Here is a 22,471-nt window from a genome sequence, read left to right on the forward strand (position 1 = left end):
TTCAAGGCACCTGGGAACTCGGGTAAAACAGAGGGCAAATTATGACGTCGATGATCTTCAAGTAGAAAAGATCCCAGAGTTTCCGAGTTGGATGACAGTTCAAAACTATTTTTTTCCCCCAGTCGGAGATATTTCTTTCCCCCCCGAGTTCCCAGTTGTCTTGAACGCACTGAAGTCGGAAGTCTTGAGATTTCCGAGTTCCAAATTCCTAGTTGTTTTGAACGCAGCATTAGTCCTGTTTAGGGGCTGGGTTTCTGTATTTTATCTAAAGAACAAATCCGTTGTAAGCAAATATGGAGAGATAAAGACATTGAAAATAAACGGAAGAAGTATGCCTATATTACCATAAGCTTTTTAAAATGGCAATACGGGAACTAAAAGTGTGTCTTCTTGGGGTAAGTGAAATAAGTTATTGTTTGGCGATTGTCTTTGGAATTCTTTGTCTGCGGTCCGTTTGAATATTTTTTAGACTGAGAACGCGACCGTTTGAAATACTTTCTGTCTAGTATAATTTGACATCGCATAAGAACAGTTCCGTGTCTATCTTATTATCTTATCGAAGAACCGTTGTACACTGAGAGACATTTCTTTAGGAAATTATGTGGAGGCGAAGCCACATAAACCTAATCATAAACTTTCCCCGGACAGTTATAGACCTGTACAATCCCGTTTGTAATCTGTCAACTATGTGGTGTTGTTTATTATACTGCTGCTTGGTTTGGTTTGTTGGCCTTTTTCAATTGAGTGATTTCCCTTACCTTGCATTTTTTTGTTGTTGCAATGGTCCTTCTGACTATTAAATAGCAGCCATTACGTCACCATCCGGTTGGAGTTGTTACAAGTAGCCGGACCATTAGATTCTACAAGACACCTCTGAGAAGACAGCAAGAATTAGACCGTGACCTCGGCGATTTCTTTCAAAAATAATAGTCCCGCAATGAAGATGGTAAAAAAAAAAATCATGCAAATTATCGAAATACGTAACATTTTATCAGGAAATGTTTGCAGACATAGAATTTTGTTTAACAATATTAAGAAAGGAAAATCGTTAATAGCCTTAATAGCATAAAAAATATTATAGCATTGACAATACTGTTAACAACATTAAAGGGTAATGATTACTAGATAGTTATAATGGCAACAGCAGTAATACAAATAACAAAACATTATTTATAATGCTACTGTTAATAATAATAGTAATAACAATATTAATAATTATATTCTTATTATAATTATAATAATACACTTTAGAAAACACATTTAAATGCCATTGTTACTTAGCCCATCTACTATCTTGCACAATGTTCAGTAGATTTGAAAAATAAAAAGTGTGTCCAATCAGCTTGAATGCAGTATGTTTTTCATATCGGACATACATATTGCACCGTACACAATTTCCTGTACATTGTGTCGCTGTAAAAGGTGGGTCCATTTTACTCAGGAGCACTTCTACTTTGCAAGGTCCTGATTGCTATTCTTGTGGCCCTTTTAAGAGTTTTACAGTCTATTGACTGTAAACCCGAACGGGTTTAAAACTAGGAAAACTAATATGATCCCACTGTGGAAAAGGGGAGACGCTTACGAACACGATGGTGACTTGTCCGAAGGTAACCCATACAAATGAAAGGAAGTATGGAGGTCGTTTCATGCCAACAAAAATATCTGTCTAAAAAAACGACTATTTCCTGAGCCGTCTTATATCTCCTAGGTATAGAACAAACACTTCAAAACCTTATTCCTTATGATGTATACTGAACAAAAATATAAATGCAACATGTAAAGTGTTGGTCCCATGTTTCATGAGCTGAAATAAAGGATCACAACATTTTTCTTAACACTGTCAATTAGGTTAGTATTGTGGAGTAACTATAATGTTGTTGATCCATACTCATTGTTCTCCTATCACAACCATTAAACTCTGTAGCTGTTTTAAAGTCACCATTGGTATCATGGTGAAATCTCTGAGTGGTTTCCTTCCTCACCGGTTACTGAGTTAGGAAGGACACCATTATCTTTGTAGTGACTGGGTGTATCGATCCACAATCAAAAGTGTAATTAATAACTTCACCATGCTCAAAAGGGATATTCAATGTCTGCTTTTTAAAATGTATTTGTATTTTTACACATCTACCAATAGGTGCTCTTCCTTGCAAGGCATTGGAAACCCTCCTTGGTCTTTGTGGTTGAATCTGTGTGAAATTCACTGCTCGACTGAGGGACCTTACAGATAATTGTATGTGTGGGGTACAGAGATGAGGTAGTCATTAAAACATCTTGTTAAACACTATTATTGCACACAGAGTGAGTCCATTCAACTTATTATGTGACTTGTTAAGCACATTTTTACTTCTGAACTTATTTAGGCTTGGCAAAACAAAGAGGTTGAATACTTATTGACTCAAGACATTTCAGCTTTTCATTTTTTATTAATTTGTAAAACTTTCTAAAAACATAATTCCACTTTGACATTATGGGGTATTGTGATGTCATTATGGGGTATTGTGATATCATTATGGGGTATTGTGATGTCATTATGGGGTATTGTGATATCATTATGGGGTAGTGTGTTTAGGCCAGTGAATATTCAGACTGGAACAACAAAATGTGGAAAAACGTCAAGGGGTTTGAATCCTTTCTGAAGGCTCCTAATGTCTAATATGAAAAAACGAACTGCATTTAAACTGCTTGGCCACTCTCTTTAAGGGCCGCAGAATGAACAGCGACGCTGCTGGGGGTTTAAACTTTGTGGATTTGGAAACTAGAAGTGTTCCTGAGTAGAATGGATCCCCTCCTTTTTACTGTGACACAACGTACAGGCAATTATGTACAGTTCAATAAATGATATGAGTACACAAAAAATACATTGTTGACCATTTAGGCTTGAAAAATATAATAAATATATCACATAATATCTTTTAATTATTCTTTGTATGATAACTAGTATAAAATATATAGATAATTGTGTACATTTCCTACATTTCCAATTTTTGCCCTAATTAGTCATTGACAAAGTATACCGGACAGACTCTTATTCTGAAGGATTCCAAAAATCCGTGACCAGGAAGTGCTTAGTTATTAATGCCTGCTTCACAATGGTCTACAAGACGACACCAACAAAACATTGTGTCCTTGGTTTGCAAAACAAAGCAACACAGGCTACTAGGATGCTTTTGGCAATAACATACTGTATCTTCTCAAGCATTTTTCTGATCTAATTTTTTGTCTTTTGTAGACAGACAGAGCAACCCCTATGTTGCATTTCACCAACTTCATTATTTTTGCAGGATACTGGAGTGGGCAAGTCTAGTATCGTATGTCGTTTTGTACAAGACCATTTCGACCACAACATCAGTCCAACAATAGGGTAAGTTGTCAGAGCATTAATACATTCTTCTACGCAAGTGTGTAATCAGCTTTCAGCCTGCCCTGTTGTGGACACCTTTTCAGGAATCTCCATTTAATTGCATCAAAATTGAAAATTAGTCTCAAACCCAAGTTCTCTGTCTTCCCAACGAGGAAAATGAGATGAGCAAAAAATATGTGTTGGGATGATTTTGCTGCTTTCTCATCTGATTGTGTATGTCATAATAGATCTGGTAGTAACTAGTGAGTGAATCTAAAACAGGGATGGATAACTGGCGGTTCGCGGGCCACAGTGAATCTAAAACAGGGATGGATAACTGGCGGTGCGCGGGCCACGGTGAATCTAAAACAGGGATGGATAACTGCTGGTGCGCGGGCCACAGTGAATCTAAAACAGGGATGGATAACTGGCGGTGCGTGGGCCTCGGTGAATCTAAAACAGGGATGGATAACTGGCGGTGCGCGGGCCTCGGTGAATCTAAAACAGGGATGGATAACTGGCGGTGCGCGGGCCACAGTGAATCTAAAACAGGGATGGATAACTGGCGGTGCGCGGGCCTCAGTGAATCTAAAACAGGGATGGATAACTGGCGGTTCGCGGGCCACGGTGAATCTAAAACAGGGATGGATAACTGCTGGTGCGCGGGCCACAGTGAATCTAAAACAGGGATGGATAACTGGCGGTGCGCGGGCCACAGTGAATCTAAAACAGGGATGGATAACTGGCGGTGCGCGGGCCACAGTGAATCTAAAACAGGGATGGATAACTGGCGGTGCGCGGGCCACAGTGAATCTAAAACAGGGATGGATAACTGGCGGTGCGCGGGTCTCAGTGAATCTAAAACAGGGATGGATAACTGGCGGTGTGCGGGCCACAGTGAATCTAAAACAGGGATGGATAACTGGCGGTGCGCGGGCCACAGTGAATCTAAAACAGGGATGGATAACTGCTGGTGCGCGGGCCACAGTGAATCTAAAACAGGCATGGATTACTGGCGGTGCGCGGGCCACAGTGAATCTAAAACAGGGATGGATAACTGGCGGTGTGCGGGCCACAGTGAATCTAAAACAGGGATGGATAACTGGCGGTGCGCGGGCCACAGTGAATCTAAAACAGGGATGGATAACTGGCGGTGCGCGGGCCACAGTGAATCTAAAACAGGGATGGATAACTGGCGGTGCGCGGGCCACAGTGGATCTAAAACAGGGATGGATAACTGGCGGTGCGCGGGCCACAGTGAATCTAAAACAGGGATGGATAACTGGCGGTGCGCGGGCCACAGTGAATCTAAAACAGGGATGGATAACTGGCGGTGCGCGGGCCACAGTGAATCTAAAACAGGGATGGATAACTGGCGGTGCGCGGGCCACAGTGAATCTAAAACAGGGATGGATAACTGGCGGTGCGTGGGCCTCGGTGAATCTAAAACAGGGATGGATAACTGGCGGTGCGCGGGCCTCGGTGAATCTAAAACAGGGATGGATAACTGGCGGTGCGCGGGCCACAGTGAATCTAAAACAGGGATGGATAACTGGCGGTGCGCGGGCCTCAGTGAATCTAAAACAGGGATGGATAACTGGCGGTGCGCGGGCCACGGTGAATCTAAAACAGGGATGGATAACTGCTGGTGCGCGGGCCACAGTGAATCTAAAACAGGGATGGATAACTGGCGGTGCGCGGGCCACAGTGAATCTAAAACAGGGATGGATAACTGGCGGTGCGCGGGCCACAGTGAATCTAAAACAGGGATGGATAACTGGCGGTGCGCGGGCCACAGTGAATCTAAAACAGGGATGGATAACTGGCGGTGCGCGGGTCTCAGTGAATCTAAAACAGGGATGGATAACTGGCGGTGTGCGGGCCACAGTGAATCTAAAACAGGGATGGATAACTGGCGGTGCGCGGGCCACAGTGAATCTAAAACAGGGATGGATAACTGCTGGTGCGCGGGCCACAGTGAATCTAAAACAGGCATGGATTACTGGCGGTGCGCGGGCCACAGTGAATCTAAAACAGGGATGGATAACTGGCGGTGTGCGGGCCACAGTGAATCTAAAACAGGGATGGATAACTGGCGGTGCGCGGGCCACAGTGAATCTAAAACAGGGATGGATAACTGGCGGTGCGCGGGCCACAGTGAATCTAAAACAGGGATGGATAACTGGCGGTGCGCGGGCCACAGTGGATCTAAAACAGGGATGGATAACTGGCGGTGCGCGGGCCACAGTGAATCTAAAACAGGGATGGATAACTGGCGGTGCGCGGGCCACAGTGAATCTAAAACAGGGATGGATAACTGGCGGTGCGCGGGCCACAGTGAATCTAAAACAGGGATGGATAACTGGCGGTGCGCGGGCCACAGTGAATCTAAAACAGGGATGGATAACTGGCGGTGCGCGGGCCACAGTGAATCTAAAACAGGGATGGATAACTGGCGGTGCGCGGGCCACAGTGAATCTAAAACAGGGATGGATAACTGGCGGTGCGCGGGCCACAGTGAATCTAAAACAGGGATGGATAACTGGCGGTGCGCGGGCCACAGTGAATCTAAAACAGGGATGGATAACTGGCGGTGCGCGGGCCACAGTGGATCTAAAACAGGGATGGATAACTGGCGGTGCGCGGGCCACAGTGAATCTAAAACAGGGATGGATAACTGGCGGTGCGTGGGCCTGAGGACCAATTTCCAAAATGTGCAGATTTGCAGGAAATACATTTTTAAAACGTAAATATTTTCTCTTCACTGTCATGGGGGGGGGGCTGATTATCTCTCGGGGGGGGGGGGGGGGACTCATGATATGTTCTATTTTTTATGTGGCCCCCACCCCCCCCCTATCAAAGTTACCCATCTCTGATCTAAAACATACAACATCCCTCACAGGAAACATTGAGTTATTCTATTTCCTTCTATCATTCACAGTTGTATCATGGTGAGACCAGCTGCTAGGCCTAATGTTCTGTGTTACTTGCAGGGCATCGTTTTTAACCAAGACGGTACCGTGTGGACATGAACTACACAAGTTCCTCATCTGGGACACAGCGGGACAGGAAAGGGTGGGTTAGGTACCTCGTCTTTGCTCATCCGCTATATGTTTTCAACTACTCATCACTCGTCTGTTCGTCAGTTGTTTCTGCCTTCGCTCATCCTTCATCTGTTTATAATTCAGAGAGGATGCTGCCTACACTGAGACCCAGTCACTGGACACTTTAATAAATGGATCACTAGTCACTTTTAAATAATGCCACTTTAATAATGTTTACATATCCTACATTACTCATCTCATATGTATATACTGTACTCTATACCATCTACTGCACCTTGCCTATGCCGCTCGGACATCGTTCATCCATATACTTATATGTACATATTCTCATTCACCCCTTTAGATTTGTGTGTATTAGGTAGTTGTTGGGGAATTGTTAGGTTAGATTACTTGTTAGATATTGCTGCACGGTCAGAACTAGAAGCACAAGCATTTTGCTACACTCGCATTAACATCTGCTAACTATGTGTATGTGACCAATAACATCTGGTAACCATGTGACCATTAACATCTGCTAACTGTGTATGTGACCAATAACATTTGGTAACCATGTGACCATTAACATCTGCTAACTATGTGTATGTGACCAATAACATCTGGTAACCATGTGACCATTAACATCTGCTAACTATGTGTATGTGACCAATAACATCTGGTAACCATGTGACCATTAACATCTGCTAACTATGTGTATGTGACCAATAACATCTGGTAACCATGTGACCATTAACATCTGCTAACCATGTGTATATGACCAATAACATTTGATTTTATTTGGTTGCCAGATTGAGCTAAGCTCATTTCGGGGAGAGATTTTATACAAATCTGTCCACATTGTTTATGTTTCATTAAAACAAATGTCCTACAGTAGCTTCACTGCTAGCTAGGAGGTAAAAGTCTGGTTCCAGGGGTCAATGGAGAGAGTTGGCATGACAACCCTTTTCACTGTTTACTTCTTGGTTCCAAACTATGTATCCAGACACTTGTCAAGTCTTGCACAGTCACTTTAACAGGCGACATGGTATCACGATGATGATGATTTCGAAGGGATCATGTGATTGGTTATTCTGAGACACACTGAGAGGTCAGGGTTCAAGGTTCATAGCACTGTTGTGGCATGATGACTCACAAGAGTGGGGTGTGTGTGTGTGTGTGTGTGTGTGTGTGTGTGTGTGTGTGTGTGTGTGTGTGTGTGTGTGTGTGTGTAAATACAATATGTGTAGGCTGGCCATTATGCTGACTGGGCAGTAGTGGGTTAGATAGATAGATAGATACTGGACAGGATTGGTTATAGATAGATAGATACTGGGCAGGAGCTGGTTTGGTTAGGTAGATAGATGGATGGATGGATAGGTAGGTAGGTAGGTAGGTAGGTAGGTAGGTAGGTAGGTAGGTAGGTAGGTAGGTAGGTACATACATACAGTGGGCTCCAAAATTACTGGCTCCCCTGACTGGCAATGCACAAACAATACTTTAAAAAATATAAACAATATAATTATAGAGATAAACTCAAAATACCAACATGTGAAAAATACTGTACTTTATTAATGTTTCAATGGAACACAACAAAATAATTTATTGATTTAATTAAAAATCTGTCTTCCAAATCATGGTTTAAAAATTAATGTCACCCTTAAATATTATTGTAAATAACATCTACCAAAATTAAACCAGGAATTAAATTACACTTATTTAAGTGTATCTAAGTGTTAAGGAACTATATTGAGCCATTACATCACTTCCTTTTTCGCTATGGCATAAAAATGAGGTAAACTATGCAATATCCCTTTGTCATCCAACAACATGAAGAAAAGAAAATAACTGTCAGTTCAGAAGAGACAGATGGTCGTAGACCTTCATAAATCTGGTAATGGCTACAAGAAGATCCACAAACGATTGAATACACCACTGAGCACTGTCAGGGCAATTATTAAAACATTCAAAAGATAAGGAACAGTTGAAAACCTCACAGGTAGAGGACGCAAATGCATTTTGCCCCCCAGGATAGGGAGGAGGATGGTGAGAGAAGCAACAAAATCCCCAAGAATCACTGTGAAAGAATTGCAGGCCTTGGTGGCGTCTTGAGGTCACCAGGGTTCAAAAAGGACCATCAGACGCCACAACCACAGGCTCTTTGGAAGGGTTGCCAGAAGAAAGACCTTTCTGACCCCAAGACACAGACGCAAGCGCTTGGAGTTTGCCAAACGTCATTTATATTATGACTGGAAGAAGGTGCTCTGGTCAGATGAGACCAAAATGTAACGTTTTGGTCAGATACAGCATCGGTATGTTTGGCGTTGAAACAGAGATGCAGACAAGGAGAGGCACCTCATACCCACGGTGAAACAGAGATGGATACAAGGAGAGGCACCTCATACCCACGGTGAAACAGAGATGGATACAAGGAGAGGCACCTCATACCCACGGTGAAACAGAGATGCAGACAAGGAGAGGCACCTCATACCCACGGTGAAACAGAGATGGAGACAAGGAGAGGCACCTCATACCCACGGTGAAACAGAGATGCATACAAGGAGAGGCACCTCATACCCACGGTGAAACAGAGATGGAGACAAGGAGAGGCACCTCATACCCACGGTGAAACAGAGATGTATACAAGGAGAGGTACCTCATACCCACGGTGAAACAGAGATGTATACAAGGAGAGGCACCTCATACCCACGGTGAAACAGAGATGCAGACAAGGAGAGGCACCTCATACCCACGGTGAAACAGAGATGCATACAAGGAGAGGCACCTCATACCCACGGTGAAACAGAGATGCATACAAGGAGAGGCACCTCATACCCACGGTGAAACAGAGATGCAGACAAGGAGAGGCACCTCATACCCACGGTGAAACAGAGATGCATACAAGGAGAGGCACCTCATACCCACGGTGAAACAGAGATGGAGACAAGGAGAGGCACCTCATACCCACGGTGAAACAGAGATGGAGACAAGGAGAGGCACCTCATACCCACGGTGAAACAGATGCAGACAAGGAGAGGCACCTCATACCCACGGTGAAACAGAGATGCAGACAAGGAGAGGCACCTCATACCCACGGTGAAACAGAGATGCAGACAAGGAGAGGCACCTCATACCCACGGTGAAACAGAGATGCAGACAAGGAGACCTCATACCCACGGTGAAACAGAGATGCAGACAAGGAGAGGCACCTCATACCCACGGTGAAACAGAGATGCAGACAAGGAGAGGCACCTCATACCCACGGTGAAACAGAGATGCAGACAAGGAGAGGCACCTCATACCCACGGTGAAACAGAGATGCATACAAGGAGAGGCACCTCATACCCACGGTGAAACAGAGATGCAGACAAGGAGACCTCATACCCACGGTGAAACAGAGATGTATACAAGGAGAGGCACCTCATACCCACGGTGAAACAGAGATGCAGACAAGGAGAGGCACCTCATACCCACGGTGAAACAGAGATGCAGACAAGGAGAGGCACCTCATACCCACGGTGAAACAGAGATGTATACAAGGAGAGGCACCTCATACCCACGGTGAAACAGAGATGCAGACAAGGAGAGGCACCTCATACCCACGTTGAAACAGAGATGGATACAAGGAGAGGCACCTCATACCCACGGTGAAACAGAGATGCAGACAAGGAGAGGCACCTCATACCCACGGTGAAACAGAGATGCAGACAAGGAGAGGCACCTCATACCCACGGTGAAACAGAGATGCAGACAAGGAGAGGCACCTCATACCCACGGTGAAACAGAGATGGAGACAAGGAGAGGCACCTCATACCCACGGTGAAACAGAGATGGATACAAGGAGAGGCACCTCATACCCACGGTGAAACAGAGATGCAGACAAGGAGAGGCACCTCATACCCACGGTGAAACAGAGATGCAGACAAGGAGAGGCACCTCATACCCACGGTGAAACAGAGATGGAGACAAGGAGAGGCACCTCATACCCACGGAGAAACAGAGATGCAGACAAGGAGAGGCACCTCATACCCACGGTGAAACAGAGATGCATACAAGGAGAGGCACCTCATACCCACGGTGAAACAGAGATGCAGACAAGGAGACCTCATACCCACGGTGAAACAGAGATGGAGACAAGGAGAGGCACCTCATACCCACGGTGAAATATGGAGGTGGGTCAGTGATGTTTTGGCGCTGTTTTAATTCCAGAGGTCCAGGGGCGCTGGTTAAGACTGATGGCATAATGAATTCCACCAAGTACCAGGCAATTTTGGCTGACATTCTGGTTGCCTCTGCCAGAGGGCTGGGACTTGGCCGTATGTGGACTTTCCAACAAGACAATGACCCAAAACATACCTCAAGATCCACACAGAAATGGTTCTGTGACAACAAAATCAATGTTCTGCCATGGCCATCTCAGTCGCCGGACCTCAATCCAATCGAAAACCTGTGGGCTGAGTTGAAGAGGGCAGTTGATAAGCGCAAACCCAAGAATGTGAAGGATCTGGAAAGGCTCTGCATAGAGGAATGGTCCAAAATCCCTCCAAATGTGTTCCTTAACCTTGTCAAACATTACAGGAAAAGACCATGCTGTTACCCTTGCCAGAGGTGGTTGCACTAAGTACTAAATGAGGAGTGCCAATAATTATGAAACCTTGATTTGGTGAAATGTATTTTGTATTAAATAATTGTATGATTTTGGTGGGTTCCATTGAAACATTTACAAAGTACAGTATTTCTCACATGTTGGTATTTTGAGTTTTTCTCTATAATTAAATTGTTTCTATTTTTTAAAGTATTGTTTGTGCATTGCCAGTCAGCCAGTAATTTTGGAGCCCACGGTAGGTAGGTAGGTAGGTAGGTAGGTAGGTAGGTAGGTAGGTAGGTAGGTAGGTAGGTAGGTAGGTAGGTAGGTAGGTAGGTAGGTAGGTAGGTAGGTAGGTAGGTAGGTAGGTAGGTAGGTAGGTAGGTACCTACCTACCTACCTACCTACCTACCTACCTACTTGTGTATGGCGCTGTCATGGTCATGGTGTATATCGATCGATCGATCGATCGATATACACCATGACCATGACAGCGCCATACACAAGTAGGTAGGTAGGTAGGTAGGTAGGTAGGTCGGTCGGTCGGTCGGTCGATCGATCGATCGATCGATATACACCATGACCATGACAGCGCCATACACAAGGGGTGGAACAGTGGCAAAGGTACCCACAGAACAAACAGAATAATATTAGTCTGAGGAGAGATTATATAGCATTAATACAACAAAAATAATACTCTTGATCTCATTGGATGAGAGAGCTGATGAGTCCATTAAGTTAGGTCTCCAGTTCCAGGCCTTTCCAAGACTTCGATCGGTCGATCGATACTGGACAGGAGTGGATTGATTAGATAGATTCTGGTTAAATCCGTTTTGTTTCCTTGTCACGATACTAACGAGTATCTTGATACTGGTATCGTCCTGGACCTAATTATCGTCCATGTCTAATGTTAAATCACTTGGTTATCTCATCATCCCTTTGTCCAACATTGTTGCATTTCCTGTTTGTATTTTGAACTTATAATGTTTGTTTTTTCCCAAACTAAAGCTAAAAGAGTTGGCTACATGCCTGGTAATGTACCATGAATATCCATAGGCGATACCAAACAGTTATAACTGAGTTATAAGCAAGTCAAAGATGGTTATATATCACGATAATATCGGCCAATGAACCGCCACCTGTACTTTACCGTCATTTTTGCGCTTGTGCAGATAGGAATAGATGCTGTTGCTCTACTACCGATTGTAACTTAATGTGTGGTTGTATTCCAGTTCCACTCGCTGGCCCCCATGTACTACAGAGGCTCTGCCGCCGCCGTCATAGTCTATGACATCACCAAACTGGTAAGGAACGGAAGATCATGTGTGGATTCCAGACTTACAGACATTATAGCCTGGTCTCAGATTCCATTGGTGCTGTCTTGCCAACTCCTATCTTCATTGTCATGCCAAACTGATCTGAGGCCAGGGCTCCTATTCATAAAGCTTCTCAGAGTATCAGTGCTGATCTGTCTTTTTAGATTATTATGAATCAATTTAGATGGGCAGGGAAGACCTGATCCTAGATCAGCCCAGAGCTGTAAATAAATGAAGACCTGATCCTAGATCAGCCCAGAGCTGTGGATAATGAAGACCTGATCCTAGATCAGCCCAGAGCTGTGGATAAATGAAGACCTGATCCTAGATCAGCCCAGAGCTGTGGATAATGAAGACCTGATCCTAGATCAGCCCAGAGCTGTAGATAATGAAGACCTGATCCAATATCAGCACTACTACTCTGAAATGCTTTATAAATACAGGCCCAGGCTAGAGAAATGAGGGTTTGTATAAAAAGACATCAGCCCTGGAGTAAAGTGTAACCTGGCCATTGTACTGTCTGTCTGTCTGTCTGTCTCTGTGTGTCTGTCTGCCTGCCTGCCTGCCTGCCAGGACTCTTTCCAGACACTGAAGAAATGGGTGAAGGAGCTGAAAGAACATGGTCCTGAGGACATCGTTGTAGCCATCGCAGGGAACAAAAACGACTTGGGGGACATCAGGTATCAATTATTATTATTATTTGAAATGTTTTTCTTGTTTCAGGTCAACATCATAAATAGATTGTACATATGTACATACATTTTGACACAGGAAACAGGAAACAGGAAACAAACAGCAAGACAATACAATTAAAGTAAACAAGTACACACTAACAATAAGAATTGTACATTCACTTTAAGTTGTCTGCTATTAATGTTTACCCTACTGATTTGTTATTTTCATTACTTTCTTAGTAGTAGTATAATATATAAAGTATAAAGTATATAGTATATAAAGTATATAGTATATAAAGTATATAGTATATAAAATACAGAGTCAAATTGACCAGGGTCCAGTTGACCCATAGATTCATTGTATTTTTTATATTGACACCTCTCAGGGGGCTGTATAAGCAATATTAAGGAGAAGAGATGGTAGAAATAGGTCTCATATTGTGTAGAAATCCCCTCCCTAAATATAGTACTCATTTCCTCCAGTGGTAACACATCTCACACTACCACGGATTTATGGTTGGTGGCTTGTCTTTTATCCAGTTAAGGAGAATGCATTTGCGGGCCACAAAGAGTCATTTTTGTAAGAAGATTGAGGTGTGCTAAGGTGAGTAAGGGCCTGTTCCCGACGATACCTAGTACAAATAGCCATGGGTCCATTCATATACGATACCTGGTACAAATAGCCATGGGTCCATTCATATACGATACCTGGTACAAATAGCCATGGGTCCATTCATATACGATATCTGACCATGCCCTCAAGCTCCGTTTTGACATTTTCCCAGAAGATTGTAATGAAAGTCCAGAACAGATGGCCAGTCCAGAACAGATGGCCAGTCCAGAACAGATGGCCAGTCCAGAACAGATGGCCAGTCCAGAACAGATGGCCAGTCCAGGACAGATGGCCAGTCCAGGACAGATGGCCAGTCCAGAACAGATGGCCAATCCAGAACAGATGGCCAGTCCAGAACAGATGGCCAGTCCAGGACAGATGGCCAGTCCAGGACAGATGGCCAGTCCAGAACAGATGGCCAGTCCAGAACAGATGGCCAGTCCAGAACAGATGGCCAGTCCAGAACAGATGGACTTTGTCCTTCTTCCACTTCCAACAGCTATCAGAGAGTCCCATGAACCTCCACTTCCAACAGCTATCAGAGAGTCCCATGAACCTCCACTTCCAACAGCTATCAGAGAGTCCCATGAACCTCCACTTCCAACAGGTGTCAGAGTCCCATGAACCTCCACTTCCAACAGGTATCAGAGACCCATGAACCTCCACTTCCAACAGCTATCAGAGAGTCCCATGAACCTCCACTTCCAACAGCTATCAGAGAGTCCCATGAACCTCCACTTCCAACAGCTATCAGAGAGTCCCATGAACCTCCACTTCCAACAGCTATCAGAGAGTCCCATGAACCTCCACTTCCAACAGCTATCAGAGAGTCCCATGAACCTCCACTTCCAACAGGTATCAGAGAGTCCCATGAACCTTCACTTCCAACAGCTATCAGAGCGTCTCATGAACCTCCACTTCCAACAGCTATCAGAGCGTCTCATGAACCTTCACTTCCAACAGGTATCAGAGAGTCCCATGAACCTTCACTTCCAACAGCTATCAGAGCGTCTCATGAACCTCCACTTCCAACAGCTATCAGAGCGTCTCATGAACCTCCACTTCCAACAGGTGTCAGAGAGTCCCCTGAACCTCCACTTCCAACAGGTGTCAGAGAGTCCCCTGAACCTCCACTTCCAACAGGTGTCAGAGAGTCCCATGAACCTCCACTTCCAACAGCTATCAGAGTCCCATGAACCTCCACTCCCAACAGCTATCAGAGAGTCCCATGAACCTCCACTTCCAACAGCTATCAGAGAGTCCCATGAACCTCCACTTCTAACAACTATCAGAGTCCCATGAACCTCCACTTCCAACAGGTGTCAGAGAGTCATGAACCTCCACTTCTAACAGATATCAGAGAGTCCCATGAACCTCCACTTCCAACAGCTATCAGAGAGTCCCATGAACCTCCACTTCTAACAACTATCAGAGAGTCCCATGAACCTCCACTTCCAACAGCTATCAGAGAGTCCCATGAACCTCCACTTCCAACAGCTATCAGAGAGTCCCATGAACCTCCACTTCTAACAACTATCAGAGTCCCATGAACCTCCACTTCCAACAGGTGTCAGAGAGTCATGAACCTCCACTTCCAACAGATATCAGAGAGTCCCATGAACCTCCACTTCCAACAGGTGTCAGAGAGTCATGAACCTCCACTTCCAACAGATATCAGAGAGTCCCATGAACCTCCACTTCCAACAGGTGTCAGAGACCCATGAACCTCCACTTCCAACAGCTATCAGAGAGTCCCATGAACCTCCACTTCCAACAGGTGTCAGAGAGTCCCATGAACCTCCACTTCCAACAGGTGTCAGAGAGTCCCATGAACCTCCACTTCCAACAGCTATCAGAGAGTCCCATGAACCTCCACTTCTAACAACTATCAGAGTCCCATGAACCTCCACTTCCAACAGGTGTCAGAGAGTCATGAACCTCCACTTCTAACAGATATCAGAGAGTCCCATGAACCTCCACTTCCAACAGCTATCAGAGAGTCCCATGAACCTCCACTTCTAACAACTATCAGAGAGTCCCATGAACCTCCACTTCCAACAGCTATCAGAGAGTCCCATGAACCTCCACTTCCAACAGCTATCAGAGAGTCCCATGAACCTCCACTTCTAACAACTATCAGAGTCCCATGAACCTCCACTTCCAACAGGTGTCAGAGAGTCATGAACCTCCACTTCCAACAGATATCAGAGAGTCCCATGAACCTCCACTTCCAACAGGTGTCAGAGACCCATGAACCTCCACTTCCAACAGCTATCAGAGAGTCCCATGAACCTCCACTTCCAACAGGTGTCAGAGAGTCCAATGAACCTCCACTTCCAACAGCTATCAGAGCGTCTCATGAACCTCCACTTCCAACAGCTATCAGAGTCCCATGAACCTCCACTCCCAACAGCTATCAGAGAGTCCCATGAACCTCCACTTCCAACAGCTATCAGAGAGTCCCATGAACCTCCACTTCCAACAGCTATCAGAGTCCCATGAACCTCCACTCCCAACAGCTATCAGAGAGTCCCATGAACCTCACTTCCAACAGCTATCAGAGAGTCCCATGAACCTCCACTTCCAACAGGTGTCAGAGAGTCCAATGAACCTCCACTTCCAACAGCTATCAGAGTGTCTCATGAACCTCCACTTCCAACAGCTATCAGAGTCCCATGAACCTCCACTCCCAACAGCTATCAGAGAGTCCCATGAACCTCCACTTCCAACAGCTATCAGAGAGTCCCATGAACCTCCACTTCCAACAGCTATCAGAGTCCCATGAACCTCCACTCCCAACAGCTATCAGAGAGTCCCATGAACCTCACTTCCAACAGCTATCAGAGTCCCATGAACCTCCACTTCCAACAGCTATCAGAGTCCCATGAACCTCCACTTCCAACAGCTATCAGAGTCCCATGAACCTCCACTTCCAACAGGTGTCAGAGAGTCCCATGAACCTCCACTTCCAACAGATGTCAGAGTCCCATGAACCTCCACTTCCAACAGCTATCAGAGAGTCCCATGAACCTCCACTTCCAACAGCTATCAGAGAGTCCCATGAACCTCCACTTCCAACAGCTATCAGAGAGTCCCATGAACCTCCACTTCCAACAGCTATCAGAGAGTCCCATGAACCTCCACTTCCAACAGCTATCAGAGAGTCCCATGAACCTCCACTTCTAACAGCTATCAGAGAGTCCCATGAACCTCCACTTCCAACAGCTATCAGAGAGTCCCATGAACCTCCACTTCCAACAGCTATCAGAGAGTCCCATGAACCTCCACTTCCAACAGCTATCAGAGAGTCCCATGAACCTCCACTTCCAACAGCTATCAGAGAGTCCCATGAACCTCCACTTCCAACAGCTATCAGAGAGTCCCATCAACCTCCACTTCCAAACAGGTGTCAGAGAGTCCCATGAACCTCCACTTCCAACAGGTGTCAGAGAGTCCCATGAACCTCCACTTCCAACAGGTATCAGAGAGTCCCATGAACCTCCACTTCCAACAGGTGTCAGAGAGTCCCATGAACCTCCACTTCCAACAGATATCAGAGAGTCCCATGAACCTTCACTTCCAACAGATGTCAGAGACTCCCATGAACCTCCACTTCCAACAACTATCAGAGTCCCATGAACCTCCACTTCCAACAGCTATCAGAGAGTCTCATGAACCTTCACTTCCAACAGATGTCAGAGTCCCATGAACCTCCACTTCCAACAGGTGTCAGAGAGTCCCCTGAACCTCCACTTCCAACAGATATCAGAGAGTCCCATGAACCTCCACTTCCAACAGGTGTCAGAGAGTCCCATGAACCTCCACTTCCAACAGATATCAGAGAGTCCCATGAACCTTCACTTCCAACAGGTGTCAGAGAGTCCCATGAACCTCCACTTCTAACAGCTATCAGAGAGTCCCATGAACCTCCACTTCCAACAGATATCAGAGAGTCCCATGAACCTCCACTTCCAACAGGTGTCAGAGACTCCCATGAACCTCCACTTCCAACAACTATCAGAGTCCCATGAACCTCCACTTCCAACAGCTATCAGAGAGTCTCATGAACCTTCACTTCCAACAGATGTCAGAGTCCCATGAACCTCCACTTCCAACAGGTGTCAGAGAGTCCCCTGAACCTCCACTTCCAACAACTATCAGAGAGTCTCATGAACCTGCACTTCCAACAGCTATCAGAGAGTCCCATGAACCTTCACTTCCAACAGATGTCAGAGTCCCATGAACCTCCACTTCCAACAGGTGTCAGAGAGTCCCATGAACCTCCACTTCCAACAGGTGTCAGAGAGTCCCATGAACCTCCACTTCCAACAGGTGTCAGAGAGTCCCATGAACCTCCACTTCCAACAGATATCAGAGAGTCCCATGAACCTCCACTTCCAACAACTATCAGAGTCCCATGAACCTCCACTTCCAACAGCTATCAGAGAGTCCCATGAACCTTCACTTCCAACAGGTGTCAGAGTCCCATGAATAACTATCTCACGAAGCATCGTTACCCATCGCTCCACAAAAGCCGCGGCCCTTGCAGAGCAAGGGGAACCACTACTTCAAGATCTCAAAGCGAGTGACGTAACCGATTGAAACGCTATTAGCGCGCACCACCGCTAACTAGCTAGCCATTTCACATCCGTTACAGAAGCTCTGTTGATGAGTCAACCCCAGTACTAATTGTAGTGTCTCTTTTAACAGGGAAGTTCCTATGAAGGAAGCGAAGGACTTTGCTGAGTCTATCGCAGCAATTTTCATGGAGACCAGCGCCAGAAACGCTGTCAATGTGGAGGAGCTCTTTCAGAAGATCAGTAAGTGTTTCTAGTTCAAGGTGTTTCATTCCATCCAACCACATCACATACGGTTTGTTTACCATTCATTGTTATCAGGGTTGGGTTCAATTTTTTGAATTGAAGTCATTTCATTCAGGAAGTAAAATTAAGTGAAAATGAGAAGTTATTTATTTCAAAATATGTTTTATTTTAAAATCAAATCACTTCCTGAATTGATCACAGCCCTTATTTTGTCATGTATCCCTAAGCTCTTTAGTCAAAGTAATTTTTTTGTTCACTGTAAAGCATTGTGAATATCTTTTGATATCTGTTTGTTTTAGACATAAGTTACCATCACAACATCCTGTGAAACCATCTGAGACAGAATAGCACCATTCAGCACAGTGTCTCTTAGGGAGGAAGTTACCATCACAACATCCTGTGAAACCTTCTGAGACAGAATAGCACCATTCAGCACAGTGTCTCTTAGGGAGGAAGTTACCATCACAACATCCTGTGAAACCTTCTGAGACAGAATAGCACCATTCAGCACAGTGTCTCTTAGGGAGGAAGTTACCATCACAACATCCTGTGAAACCTTCTGAGACAGAATAGCACCATTCAGCACAGTGTCTCTTAGGGAGGAAGTTACCATCACAACATCCTGTGAAACCTTCTGAGACAGTAATCAGGATGCTTCTCAAAGGGCGCTCCATTATAGTGCACTACTTTTGACAGCGCTATATAGGGAAAAGGGTGCCATTTGAGAAGCAATCACAGTGTAATAGTTTGCATCTCTCTTACGTAATGATCCGTGTTGTGTTTCAGGTAAACAGATTCCGCCCCTGGAGAATCCAGACTTAGACAGTAACGAGTCCTTCAAGATAACCCGGCAGCCCCCTCCGTCTAACAAACGCTGCTGCTAGTAAGACCCCTTCCGAGTCCCAAATAGACCCCTACCACCTTACCCCTGGGCCCTACCCCCCTAGCACCCTACGCCCTAGGTATTTCTGTTGATCTCAAGGGGATTGGACTGGTGTAGTATGATCGAAATATGTTGGAAACTCTACCTGTCTTATCTCAGGGAAAGGTGGCGGTATTATGGTGTTAACCACATTGCTTACACCGATCCTATACTTTCAGATCGGTATGAAGTTGCTAGGCCTTAGGGGTAAAGGGCAAGGGGTCGGTTTGGAATTCAGCATCCGATTACCAGTGAAATGATCACTCTCTTTGGTTCCATTCCATACACAGTTCCATGGATCAAGTTCCACACATCCATCTTGACACACGGGTCACAATGTAGCGTTGGTGTACGCAACAGCTACACAGTTCAGCTCCTGATTGCCCCCTTTTCGACAGTCCACAATACATATACAGTACATGGGTCTCAGGGAGAGAGGAGGACAAACATGGCTTTGGCTTTGTGATAGATCAGAACCTCTCTCCCCTGTAGCGTAGTGAACAGTGTGTCCCAAGTCCAGAAACCGCTATATCCCATATAAAAGCTAGTTGGACATTTCGCCATATTGTACCTATTCTACCTACCAGATATATCCAGGATGCATCACAACCGGGCCGTGATTGGGAGTCCCATAGGGCGGCGCACCATTGGCTCAGCGTCGTCCGGGTTTGGCCGGTGTAGGCCTGTCATTGTAAATAAGAATTTTGTTCTTAACTGACTTGCCTAGTTAAATAAAAGGTTAAATTTCAAATGTACTCCTGTGCCTTGGTACGGTGTGCGGTAGGTGTCATTTCTGGATATAGAGAGGAACCAGTGGGGGGTTTTTAGCCCTCTTGTGTGTTAGAGATGTAAACATGTTAATAAAATGAAGGAATAGTATGGTACATAGAAGGATATGTTTTTAGTTCATATGCAGCAGCACAGAATTTACAAAAAAATCCTTTGAGAAACAGAGAAAAAATAAAAAAAATCAATTTTTAAAATGTAATATATATATATTTTTAAATGTTACCTTTATTTAACTAGGTAAGCCAGTTAAGAATACATTCTTATTTACAATGACGGCCTACCAGAAAATCAAAACATGTTAACAAAATAACTTATGACTTGAGATTACATTCCGAATACTTATACGATAAAGAGTTTATGAATTCTCATTCCCGAACAATGCAGTCAACAGATGTGTAGATCCATTGATTGTATTGTTGCACCGTTGCTCCAGTATTACAAAGATAGGAGTTAATATCCATTTATTGCATGAATTTGGTCTCACCGACCGTCGTTGTCTTTTTCCCCGTTGAACGCTTGTAAACTCAGGAAAAAAAAGAAACGTCCCTTTTTCAGGACCCTGTCTTTCAAAGATAATTTGTAGAAATTCAAATAACTTCACAGATCTTCATTGTAAAGGGTTTAAACACTGTTTCACATGCTTGTTCAATGAACCATAAACAATTAATGAACATGCACCTGTGGAACGGTCGTTAAGACACTAACAGCTTGCAGACGGTAGGCAATTAATGTCACAGTTATGAAAACTTAGGACACTAAAGAGGCCTTTCTACTGACTCTGAAAAACATCAAAAGAAAGATGCCCAGGGTCCCTGCTCATCTGCGTGAATGTGCCTTAGGCATGCTGCAAGGAGACATGAGGACTGCAGATGTGGCCAGGGCAATAAATTGCAATGTCCGTACTGCGAGACGCCTAAGACAGCACTACAAGGAGACAGGACGGACAGCTGATCGTCCTCGCAGTGGCAGACCATGTGTAACAACACCTGCACAGGATCGGTACGTCCGAACATCACACCTGCGGGACAGGATGGCAACAACAACTGCCCGAGTTACACCAGGAACGCACAATCCCTCCATCAGTGCTCAGACTGTCCGCAATAGGCTGAGAGAGGCTGGACTGAGGGCTTGTAGGCCTGTTGTAAGGCAAGTCCTCACCAGACATCACTGGCAACAATGTTACCTATGGGCACAAACCCACCGTCGCTGGACCAGACAGGACTGGCAAAAAGTGCTCTTCACTGTGGCGGTTTTGTCTCACCAGTGGTGATGGTCGGATTCGCGTTTATCGTCAAAGGAATGAGTGTTACACCGAGGCCTGTACTCTGGAGCGGGATCGATTTGGAGGTGGAGGGTCCGTCATGGTCTGGGGCGGTGTGTCACAGCATCATCGGACTGAGCTTGTTGTCATTGCAGGCAATTTCAACGCTGTGCGTTACAGGGAAGACATCCTCCTCCCTCATGTGGTACCTTTCCTGCAGGCTCATCCTGACATGTCCCTCCAGCATGACAATGCCACCAGCCATACTGCTCGTTCTGTGTGATTTCCTGCAAGACAGGAATGTCAGTGTTCTGCCATGGCCAGCGAAGAGCCCGGATCTCAATCCCATTGAGCACATCTGGGACCTGTTGGATCAGAGGGTGAGGGCTAGGGCCATTCCCCCCAGAAATGTCCGGGAACTTGTAGGTGCTTCTTGGTGGAAGAGTGGGGTAACATCTCACAGCAAGAACTGTCAAATCTGGTGCAGTCCACGAGGAGGAGATGCACTGCAGTACTTAATGCAGCTGGTGGCCACACCAGTACTTAATGCAGCTGGTGGCCACACCAGATACTGACTGTTACTTTTGATTTTGACCCCCCTTTGTTCAGGGACACATTATTCCATTTCTGTTCGTCACATGTCTGTGGAACTTGTTCAGTTTATGTCTCAGTTGTTGAATCTTGTTATGTTCATACAAATATTTTACACATGTTAAGTTTGCTGAAAAATAAGCGCAGTTGACAGTGAGAGGACGTTTCTTTTTTTTCTGAGTTTATGTGTTACATGCCTGTGTAGCACACATGTAGAATATGTATGTCTGAGAATGTACTGTATAAGATGGTCATAATGTATATAAAGGATTAAGTTGCATGAGCACATAAATGCATCGTAGGGCGGCAGGTATCCTAGCGGTTAAGAGCTTTTGGGCCAGTAACCGAAAGGTCGCTGGTTCGAATCCCCAAGCCGATTAGGTGTAAAATCTGTCGATGTGCCCTTTGCGCAAGGCACTTAACCCTGATTGGTTCTGTAAGTTTCTCTGGATAAGAGCGTCTGCTAAATGACAACAATTTTTAAATAATTCGTAAAGGTCATGTTAATTGACTGAT

General features: G+C 45.0%; 1 protein-coding gene across 1 annotated transcript; it reads left to right on the top strand.

The window, feature by feature from the left end:
* Positions 1–228: 228 nt before the first annotated feature.
* LOC120041306 (ras-related protein Rab-31-like) lies at positions 229–20,729 on the top strand. Its single transcript, XM_038986245.1, has 7 exons — positions 229–395; positions 3,285–3,364; positions 6,337–6,418; positions 12,199–12,270; positions 12,856–12,962; positions 18,280–18,389; positions 19,179–20,729. The coding sequence occupies exons 1-7, from the start codon at positions 360–362 to the stop codon at positions 19,274–19,276; spliced, it is 585 nt and encodes a 194-aa protein (XP_038842173.1). The 5' UTR covers positions 229–359; the 3' UTR covers positions 19,277–20,729.
* Positions 20,730–22,471: the final 1,742 nt, after the last annotated feature.

This window comes from Salvelinus namaycush, unplaced genomic scaffold (assembly GCF_016432855.1).
Source record: "Salvelinus namaycush isolate Seneca unplaced genomic scaffold, SaNama_1.0 Scaffold433, whole genome shotgun sequence".
NCBI lineage: Eukaryota > Metazoa > Chordata > Actinopteri > Salmoniformes > Salmonidae > Salvelinus > Salvelinus namaycush.

Bases quoted from the DNA above. Each gene is read 5' to 3' on its own strand.
- LOC120041306 (XM_038986245.1), top strand. From the start codon at position 360: ATGGCAATACGGGAACTAAAAGTGTGTCTTCTTGGG. The intron at 396-3,284 runs GTAAGTGAAATA...TTATTTTTGCAG, and splicing joins TAAAAGTGTGTCTTCTTGGG to GATACTGGAGTGGGCAAGTC. The intron at 18,390-19,178 runs GTAAGTGTTTCT...GTTGTGTTTCAG, and splicing joins GGAGCTCTTTCAGAAGATCA to GTAAACAGATTCCGCCCCTG.